At 38.3% G+C, this 10,863-nt stretch overlaps 2 protein-coding genes across 2 annotated transcripts; both read left to right on the top strand.

Moving 5' to 3' along the window:
- LOC145779710 (uncharacterized) lies at positions 1 to 8,056 on the top strand. The gene is made up of 2 exons (XM_082591347.1): positions 1 to 1,625; positions 8,044 to 8,056. Exons 1-2 carry the CDS (start codon positions 1 to 3, stop codon positions 8,054 to 8,056), a joined length of 1,638 nt encoding a protein of 545 aa, XP_082447473.1.
- Positions 8,052 to 10,288, top strand: LOC145779805 (acyl-coenzyme A diphosphatase FITM2-like). Its single transcript, XM_082591450.1, has one exon. It carries the CDS (start codon positions 8,096 to 8,098, stop codon positions 8,984 to 8,986), a length of 891 nt encoding a protein of 296 aa, XP_082447576.1. The 5' UTR covers positions 8,052 to 8,095; the 3' UTR covers positions 8,987 to 10,288.
- The last annotated feature ends 575 nt before the right edge of the window (positions 10,289 to 10,863 follow it).

Here is a 10,863-nt window from a genome sequence, read left to right as displayed (position 1 = left end):
ATGAAAGTCGCCGATGCTCGTTCTGAAATTTCTCACATTCTGAAACATGCCAAGATCCCGAAAAAGAACCTATCTAACGAAGAAGAAAAGTCTTTAACAAGTCTCCAAAACAACAAGGATATTACAATTTTGAAAGCTGACAAAGGTAACTGTACGGTTATACTGGACACCAGTGACTATGAACAAAAAATTAACGCTTTATTGTCCGATTCCAAGACTTACTCAATTTGTAAAAAGAACCCTCTTCCGGCAACCGAACTTAATCTCAATAAATTCATTTGGAAATTAAAAACTGAAAATAAAATTGATTTTTTGACTTATAAACAGTTGAGAAGTTCAGACGGCATTGCTCCAAAATTTTACGGTTTACCTAAAATACACAAACCGGAAGTTCCTCTTCGACCAATTGTTTCGTTTGTCGGTTCGCCTACTTATTATTTGGCAAAACACTTGGCCAATATTTTCAATCCTTTGGTTGGGTGCACCGATTTCTCGGTTAAAAATTCAAAACAGTTCTGTGATATTATTGCCGATTATAAAATAAATCCCAATGAAGTTCAAATTTCCTTTGATGTAATCAGTTTGTTTACCTCCGTACCTGTCGACATGGCCCGTAGTATCGCTTTAGATAAACTCTCCCAAGATTGCACTCTTTCAGACAGAACTGATTGGACAATTCCGGATATTGAACGTGCTCTACAGATTTGCCTTAATGCATCGTTTTTTACCTACAAAACGACAATTTACAGGCAAGTTTTTGGAACACCAATGGGGTCGCCACTTTCGCCGGTTTTGGCCAATTTAGTCATGGAACACATCGAAGAATTAGCTCTCAACACTTTTTCATCACCACCCAAAATTTGGCTTCGATATGTAGATGACACTTATGTTATACTACAAAACCACGCAGTAGATCAATTTCATCAACACTTAAACGCCATATCAGACTCCATCCAATTCACTAAAGAAGTTGAAAACAACCAAAGCATAGCATTTCTTGATGTGAAGGTCACCAGACAAACCAACGGTACATTAGCCACAGAGATTTACAAAAAACCAACACATACCAACCGGTACATGCAATACACATCACATCACCCTCTTCAACACAAATTATCTATTCCCAAAACACTTTACAACCGCGCCAACAACTTGGTCACCTCTGCAAAGAACAAGAAAAACGAAAACAAACAAATTTATAACACTTTAAAACTTAATGGATTTCCCAAGAAAATGGCAGAACGGCACACTCATTTCTCGACCAAACGTCAGGTCAAACAAAGCAACAGCAAAACTTATAACAGTTTCACCACCATTCCATACATACAGGGAGTTTCTGAGTCGATAAGACGAGCATTGAATCGCGCCGGAGTTAAAGTCGCTATGAAACCATTTCGAACCATCGGCAATATTTTATCACTACCAAAAGACCCTACCCCTTTTGAGAATAAATGTGGTGTTGTTTATGAAATTCCTTGTAATGATTGTGACGCAGTTTATATTGGCCAAACTGAACGTAGTATAAATTCCCGGGTCAAAGAACATCGCAGAGCGGTCAAAAATATGGAACATGAAAAGTCAGCCCTTTGTTCACATATGTTAGAAGAGGATCACAAAATTAACTGGTCAGAAACAAAAATTTTGAAAAATGAAAGTAATTATTACCAACGCACCACCGCAGAAAGTTGCTTCATCAACATCACATCCAAACATTGCAATGTACTCAACCGGAACGACGGAAACTTTTTACCAAAACCTTATAAATCATTATTGTCTCGACGTGCAGGCTTCAAGCCTACTTAAACACAGTTGGACACGTTATTGCAATCTAATTTTGTCTCGAATTTCTAGTGGTCTTCATTGCTTCGAATTTATGTTTATTGTTGGAAGTTTTACGTAATTTAACGTCGAAAGTAACCGCACATCATTAGCCAATCTTTAAAACATTGTGTTCTATTTCTCTTGCCTTCAATCGCACTTTTTTCTGTTGGTCGTCACCGCTTCGAATTTTTATGTTTATTGTTGGAAGTTTTTACGTAATTTAACGTGGAAAGTAACCGCTCACACATCATTGGCCAATTTTTAAAATATTGCGTGTTTTATTTTTTCTTGCCTTCAATCGCACTGCAGTATATAACCTGGTGAAATTTTATTTTGTATGTTATTCGCTCTGAGGATGCGCATTGTCATGGTGCGCGAAACGTCAGTGAAGCAATAAACCATCTTGTTTGTTGTTAATTTTACTTTCAATTTCATCAGATGAACGTAGCAACTAGTGCTAGAAACGAGTCGAAATTCTGCCACTGAAATTGATTAGAATGAAACCGCCAACCAATCATAAGCTACGGTTTAAGTGACGTAAAAAATGACAAAAAGAAGATCATAGAAAGCAAATTAAGTGATGGATTTTTTGTCAGCTGGTTGGCTTAGGGGTTAGGGTTAGGGCTAGAAAGTAGTCATTTCATTGACGCGTGTTGGATTCTCACCACTGCTATTGCTCTTTTTCTTCTGTAATTACCAAATAAAGTTTAAAACAAGCATTAACTCTCTGGATGAGTGCTAGAAGGGTCACAATTGGACGGTAGCCTCTTATAACACGTTCTGATTGGTTGGCGGTTGCGTTGTAGTCAATTTCAGTGGCAGAATTTCGACTTGTTAAAGTGGCTACCAAAAAATTCAGCGGTTGCGTTTTTTTTTTGGCTGGTAGCCTGGTTTTGATTTGGTTGTGGTTTTTGGGCTAGTTCTTTAGATTGCGTATGACTTTATGGTTTTTCATTGAAAATAGTGAGTTGGGTTTAATGCAGCAATGATTTTAACTTTGGAAGTTACCTGTAAAATATTAATTAAATTATGATGAATGTTTTTTAATGACAATGTTCTGGCGGAAGATTGACTGGTTTGATGGCAAATACGGTACGGTATGAGTATGAGTGTATGACATCAATATTTATGATTATCAAGGTTGATACGCATAACATGATAGAGCTTTGGTAGAGAGTTTACTTTGTTGAACCATAGACAAACAAAACAAAGTACGGTAACCTTAATGGGTTTAACATGTTGTATTACGCAGATATACCGTATAACATAATTTAAAAAAAATCAACTCAAACGTTTTTGACACGTACAATGCTACATGTGTCCTCATCAGGAACTACGGTACTTAAATCTGCAAATTAGCTGTCAGATTACTTGAAGTAAAGACCAATAAATAAGGTGCACTACCACTGCTACTATCAGTAGGCAGTAGCAACATTGAAAACTAAAAAGTTTTGGCTTTTCTGTTAAAAACAACCTGGGTGAGAGGTTCTCAAACTGTGTGTCTCCATGCCCTTGCTGCGTAGTTTCATTTTTTCAAGGGTGTTGCACAATGATTTCGCTTTGTACGATATCATATCTAAACTCAATTGCATAATACAGTGCTCACAGATGTTGTTATACCTGACATGTGCATGATAACTCATCATTGCGAAACTGTAGCAATTGGTTATAGTTTAACAATCACATAGCGCAATTCTAAATTCATTTCATTTTGAGACAAATAAAGGCTAAAGACACAAATTTATAAAAGTGACTGAAATTCCTATTGTTGACTCGTGTGTTTCCAACAAAAGTTTTCAAAAACGTTGCAATGAAAAGCTTTAAGAATCACTGACGTAGATGTTGAGTCATAAATGCTTGAATCTTCTATGAAAAAAATTCATTATGACACAAAAAGGCACATTAAGTAATCTAAAAGTTTGCGCAAATTGTATCATTTTTACTGTCAACTGTGGATGTCCTTGTGTCAAGTTAAGTGAGTTTCTTGCGTATCATCTGAAAGGCTTTCGCATACCAATAGCGGTATGTGTACCACAGTTTGGGAACCACTGTTCTAAAGCATCCTGGTTTTCAATTATAAAAATATGTTTATTCAAAGCAGAGTTGTTTAGAGGATAATTTAGGTTTGATACCAATGAAAGACCACCCCCCCCAAAAAAAAAAAACTTTAAAGGTAGCAATGGGACTACAAAGAATATGGTTTCCTGGGCCCTTATGAAAGATTCAAATGATCATGGGCACAGGTCCAAGTATCCCCATGACAAGCTCAGTCAGTGTTTTATATAGAGATGTACCTATAACAATATTTTGACCGATACCGATATCACTTTTTTAGGCCGATACCAATAGTCTTGGCTTGGCAAAAGTTTTTCAACCAAACGACAAGAGCCCTTAAGTTGCACATTACTTGTCGAATAGTTTTTGTACGACTACACAAATCACTTGGTTTACAGTTTACATCTTATTATCAATTTTGATTAGCCTATGTGGAGAGTTTGCGCAAACACTTTTTTTTCAGAAACCCCAATTATGATGTAATATTTCTTCCCTTATACCACAATCCTCAATTATGGTGGCCTTTCATTACTAAAACCTACTATTATGACACAACAATGCGGTTGAGATTGGATTCTTGAATCTTTAATGAATTATGCCAATTGAAATCTTTTTTTAATAGTTTTATGCAAGTAAGGTAAAACTTAGCATTTGATATAATTCCTTGCAAATACCAAAATTGCTTCTTTTTGTAACACCAAAGTATCGGCCAAAATATCGGTATCAGTATCGGTATCGGCCTAAAAAAGTGATATCGGGATCGGTATCGGCCAAAATATTGGTATCGGTACATCTCTACAACGTACCCTTATTATTGATATTCATTGAAAATACTGAGTTTCAAGCACAGAATATCAGAACTTTGAAAAACAAATGCTATAAAACTAGAGATGTACCGATATATCGGTATCGGTGATATCGGCCATTTTTTGAGTATCGGTATCGGCAAAATTTGGCCGATACTGTGGCCGATACTAAACCTGTAAAAAAAGGCGTTTGCTGGGGATTTTTTGCAGAAGCAAAGATATAGATTTTTTAAAGTTGTAACTAGTTAACGTCACATTGATGTAGAAAAATAAAAATGAATTATTGTAGATTTCGCACCTTCTGTTAAGCATTTTAGAAATCTCCCACCGGCCACCGCTAATCCATTGTATTTAATTATTTGGAACATGAAAATGTATGGTCACATTTAAAAGGCATTATGAACAAATTACGACTTTGGAAAGCTCAAGTACAGACAGGAAAACGTTTCTAATTTCCAACTTTGAGAGGCTATGGAATGCATCTTGAGAAGAAAGCTGAATTTGCAGACCAACTTGAAAAATTGTATGAATTTTTGGCTCGTTTCAAGGACTTCAAATCTCATGAATATTTGTTTGGTATATTTGCTTCGCCATTCAACACAGACATTGACAAAGCACCAGCTGACATCCAACTTGAACCGATTGATCTTCAAGAGAAAACGGATTTGAAAGCAAAGTATTTAGAAATGAATCTTGGCGATTTTTACCAAAAACATCTCAACTAAGACGACTTTCCAGATTTGAAAAAATCCATGGCTTCAAAAATGGCTGCTTATGGCTCAACGTATTTGTGTGAACAATTTTTTTCTAATATGGGCGTCATGAAATCTTCCCATCGATCGGTTTTGACAGACAAACACTTGGAAAATGGACTTCGAATTGCCAGCACTTCCATTAAAGCAAATTTGGAAAAGCCGTCGGGAAAAGAAGCCAGCTGTAAACTTCTCACTGAACTCGTTTAAAGACGGTGTGACAAAAATTAGAATAGCAGTTTTCTTCAGAAATTTATGCCTCTTAACATATATATTATTTTTGCAAGGAGATAACCCTTAATAATGCCATAAAAAAAACATGAATAACAAAAAAACTACTTTTTTGTGTCTGCAGCTACTAGAAAGCAAATGTTAAATAAACGTGCGGCCCGCGGTTTAACCAAGTTATTTATATCTGGCCCTCCTGTAATAAAGGTTGCACACCCCTGATTTAGACCATCCAATTAAGATATGTTTCTCGGCAGCCGTTTTGTAGCAAGAATTGACATCGACAAGAATTGAAATGGCTAGTGTGGAAGCTGCACCGTTGTGGTTGGCGGTTGCTCGCTGTGCTGGTGGCCGGGAGGGACGCTCACTTTCTTCGCGGTGGGGTTGTCGTATTGGGCGCGGCAGGACCGTTTTGATCAGTTTGGTGAGGATTCGTGGTCCGATTGCTTTCGTTTTGGGCCTGCTTGTTCTGCCGTGGCATTGTTTGAGCTTGGTTGGTTTGTTGCAGCGAGGGGTGGAAGTTGGGTCGCAGACTGGGGGCAGCTGGGTTGCAAGGGTTTTTTGGACCTTTAGCAGCATGGGGGCGCTTTTGCCAGGCCAAGACTACCCAGACAGCAAAAATGCACAATTCTGCATCGCTCTCACCCCGCCAAACACTCAAAAAACCCGTGCAACTCGGCTGCCCCCAGCAAGCCGGCTCCACCAGTCGGCGATTCAACTTCCACCCTTAGCCGCAACAAACTCACCAAGCCCAAACAATGTCATGGCAGAATAAGTAGGCCCAAAAAGAAAACAATGGGACCACAAATCTTTTAGGCGGAGCAAGTCTTTTAGGCGCAGACAGTTAGGCGCCGGTCAAATAGGTGCGCACACTGTGGCGTCTAGATATTTAGGTGCGGAGCACTGTGGCGGCCAGATATTTAGGTGCGGAGCACTGTGGCGCCCGTTCATTTAGGTGCTATTCCTAGTAAAGTCTGCAGATTGTATCAGCTTGGCAGGTAAGGCAATGCTTTTCACACAAAATGTTACCACAGAGTGCGTGCCTATCTGACCGGCGCCTAACTGTCTGCACCTAAAAGACGTGGACCCAAGATGACAACCTCATTGCGAAGAAAGGAGCGTCCCCCCGGCCACCAGCACAAGGCTGAGCAGTGAGCACTCACCAGCACAGCGAGCTGCCGTGACCCGCCAACCACAACGGGTCTGCTACTATTCGGTGAGTCCGATTCGGTGATTCTGATTCGGTGAGTTCCTAACCTCTAACCCCAAACACCTAACCCTAACACGGCAATGATAGTTAGGCTACGGTACCCGATGATTTAAAAAAAAATTGAAAAAATTCCCCGTTAAGGGATCGGACTCACCGAATCTCACCGAATCGGACTCACCGAAACGGGCCATTCCGAACCAAAATGGTGCAGCTTCCACACTAGCCATTTCAATTCTTGTCGATGTCAATTATTGCTACAAAACGGCTGCCGAGAAACATATAGTTGATTGGATGGTCTAAATGGCTAGCATGGAAGCTACACCGTTATGGCCAGCGAATCGCAACAGCCCGTCGCACCAGTGAGCACCCAGCCCCGTGCCCACAGCGGAGAAGGACACTCCCCCCCACAATGAGGCCGCCATCCCAGGCACAACAAGACCACTTATTGATTAGATCAGTTAAGATTCGCAGTCCCACCACCCCCACCCACTCCGCCACGCCATTGTTCAAGCCTGGTGAGTCCACCACAACGAAAGGCGACCAAATCATAAACTGACAGAACCAGCCCACCAAAACAACCAAGCCACACTGGTCCCTCAAACGTCCAGCAACGCAAAAACGATGCAAAACTACACATTCCCGCCACCTGGGTAGTCTTGGCCTGGTTTTATCCTCTGCTGAAAGTAAAAAAGAAACACAAATGATAAATATTGGAGAAATTGAGTCTCCTTCACAACTTAAGAATCAAACAACGCAAAACTGCTGAAGCAAAACGTTTTGTTTGAGTGAAAGAATCACTGTAAGCAAACAATGCTTGAAGTCATGGGAGTGTGAGGTATCAAAAATTTGAACAGGTTGTTATTTTTCTACTTCAATGTGACGTTAGTTACTACTTTAAAAAATTTATATCTTTGCTTCTGCAGAAAATCCGAAGCAAACGCCTTTTTTTGCATGTTTAGTATCGGCCACAGTATCGGCCAAATTTTGCCGATACCGATACTCAAAAAATGGCCGATATCACCGATACCGATATATCGGTACATCTCTAGTACGTTGTTTGTCATTTCTCACTGTTGTTAGTTAGAATGAAGATTTATAAGCTGCATATAATTGCTATTCTCGAAATGGTTTGACACCTAAGTTGTATTAAATAAACTTTTTATTTCTCCAGGTTGATTAGATAATTAAAGTTGGTAACCTGTCAAATCAAAAACACTTTCAAAATGAGTGATTTGAAGGTAGAAGAAAGCAAAAGAAGTTTTCTTAAGACAGTCTGGCAATGGTCTCAAAAACTATTTCTCATCCAATCATCGTATTTAGTTATGTTCTTGTGGTTTATGGAACTAACTTTGTCTGGGGTGAAAACTGCTGTTGTCATTCCAGAAAGTTATTTTTCAAGCAAGGGAAACTTTTTTAATCAATATTTTGTGAAATGGGGTTGGGCTTGGACATTGATTGTGACTGGATCATATATGATTTTGACATCATTTGTTCATGGTGGAGATTATTGGAAAAAAACTGTAATACTTTCAACTCTTAGGCTTCTAGTTGCAACACTGTTATGGTATTTTTGGGTAAACATTGTTTTTCGATATATTTATGACCTCACTGGTTTATGCCTAGACAAAGAAAATAACCCAAAATTTGACATCAATCACATAAGTGAGTGCAAGGAGCTGAAGCAAGGACATTATTGGGATGGTTTTGATATCTCTGGTCATACTTTCCTTCTGACCTTTTGCATCTTAATAATGAACTCTGAGCTAATAGTTCAAAAACAATGGAATAAAATCCCAACAGCAGCCGCACAGTTTCTTCCCATTGGAAGTAAAATTTTGACAAATATCAAATCAAGGTATAAATTTACTGCCTCACTTGTTAATGTTTTATTTATTATAAACTGCTGTTTGATGTTGTTATGGTTTATAATGATAATATCAACCTGTTTATATTTTCATACATTTTATAGTAAAGCACTGGGTGGTAGCTGTGCAATCTTTTCATGGATGTTGACTTACAATGAATGGTACAAATGTAAGTCGTCCCCTGGGCTGCCTGGGAATGGTCCTTTAAATGGACTTTTTCGAAATTTAAGTGTTTCAAAAAATACTTAACTTGTGTTCCTAGTGCCGACAATCAGACGATGTTTTAATTTATATATATTGCAAAACTAAGGCATAATGTTATGATTCCAGCAATATTTGAACCATCAAGATTGGTGGGATGTTCATTTATCTAGAAAAAAACATCAACACTTATTTATAAAAACAAGATTGCATTGTGTTGGAAGTAATCGTATATGGAAGTCAGTAAATGTTTGGGTAAAACATTAATACATTCATTCAATGCATTTTAAAATATATTGTGCAATGAATAACTTATCAGATTTTAAATTGTTTTCATTTGACTGTGTCTGTAATGCGGCATTTTAGGTCATTGTTTTTAAATGCTGTTAAGAAAAAATTGTGGTTGAAATTAGCTTATTGTGTAAGCGACTTTTGTTGCCATTGAGTTTTTTTGTCTTCTAACATTTATCTCTGAATTTACTTCACTAAAATTGTTTGTTCATTAGTTCAACTGCGTACGCAGTTCAAATGAGATATCAATTTAGCAAGATTTATTTAGCAATGCTCTTGAATAAGAATTGATTGCCTTAGTTTCTGGTATGCTACAAAGCACTTTGAGTGGCAACCAGCTAAAAAAACAATGTCTTTTCCTGTTCATTGCATTTTGTGGTGAGCGGAAAACGTGAAAAAAAAATCCATGCAGCGTTTTTAATAAATAATAATGCTGTACTTGTGTTGGGCTGCAACTCGCGTGTGGTTCACCCTTCCAGGGCTAAGTGGAGCAACGTTAAACATCTGTAGTTTACTTTTTGGAATATTGTTTGAAATGATTATGTAACGACATGTTAAGCATGGCCACTAGAAGTGTTTCTTTGTGTTTGTAAAACAAGACGATAATTTACTGAGCTTAAATCAAATTTGTTTCTCAAAATATTCGAAACTTGCTGCAGTCAAATGATTTTTCTTGCTAAGTGTAAAATTCTACATCGGAAAAAAATGTCTTACTATGCATTCTAGCGTGGGCAATGGGCATTGACGATTTGAAAATGCTGCTCACTACTATGTAGCTTTAAAACAGATTTATTTATTATGATTTTCCTGGGGAAATTCTAAATAACATTATTTTCTAAATACTGTATTTTGATTTGAAAGTTTCTTAGCGAATAGCCCACTTCCTTTTCGAAAGCTATGCCATCGTTCGGATGTGTCCTTGAAACAAATTCTCAACATTCTTGGAACGCAGAAAGCGCTGTGTTTTCCAAACATTTACCTATTGTTCCGGTTTGCGAATGTTGATCGTGAAAGTGTTTCGAAGCGGAAATTGGGATTTTCGAAATAAAGTTTGTTTCGATTCAAAATCATTTGCTGTAATTTTATTATGAAATATGAGCTGAAAGCGAAACTTACGGAAATCTTCGGCTGCTGAAAGCCGGAATGGCCCGTTTCGGTGAGTCCGATTCGGTGAGTCCGATCCCTTAACGGGGGATTTTTTCAATTTTTTTTTTAATTATCGGGTACCGTAACCTAATTATCATTGCCGTTTTAGGGTTAGGGGTTAGAGGTTAGAAACTCACCGATTCGGACTCACCGAATCAGACTTACCGAATAGTAGCAGACCCGTTGAAAGCACATTGCAATTGAAAATAGCCTTGAGTAACGTCCTTCGAAGAATCTCCGTAGGTAGCGTACAGATTCGGAGCACGCTTCAACCCTCACGTTTTGTCGTTTCTATTTTTCTCTGGACCTCTACTCCGTTTGGCATTTATTGTTTTCATTATGATGGTTAAACACAGAGCTGAAATAAATGCCAAATCCGGGACCACTGTGGTGTCACTCATACCCTGCTATCAAAGCGTTGCAAGGGGATCACTTCACCTGTGGTAACTTCCACTAACTGGCTTTGAACAATAAAAATACCTTGAAAG

Source organism: Aplidium turbinatum, chromosome 11 (genome assembly GCF_918807975.1).
Source record: "Aplidium turbinatum chromosome 11, kaAplTurb1.1, whole genome shotgun sequence".
NCBI lineage: Eukaryota > Metazoa > Chordata > Ascidiacea > Aplousobranchia > Polyclinidae > Aplidium > Aplidium turbinatum.
The sequence above is the reverse complement of the archived record's forward strand: the minus strand, read 5'-3'. Positions and strand labels throughout refer to the sequence as shown.

Bases quoted from the DNA above. Each gene is read 5' to 3' on its own strand.
- LOC145779710 (XM_082591347.1), top strand. From the start codon at position 1: ATGAAAGTCGCCGATGCTCGTTCTGAAATTTCTCACATTCTGAAACAT.
- LOC145779805 (XM_082591450.1), top strand. From the start codon at position 8,096: ATGAGTGATTTGAAGGTAGAAGAAAGCAAAAGAAGTTTTCTTAAGACA.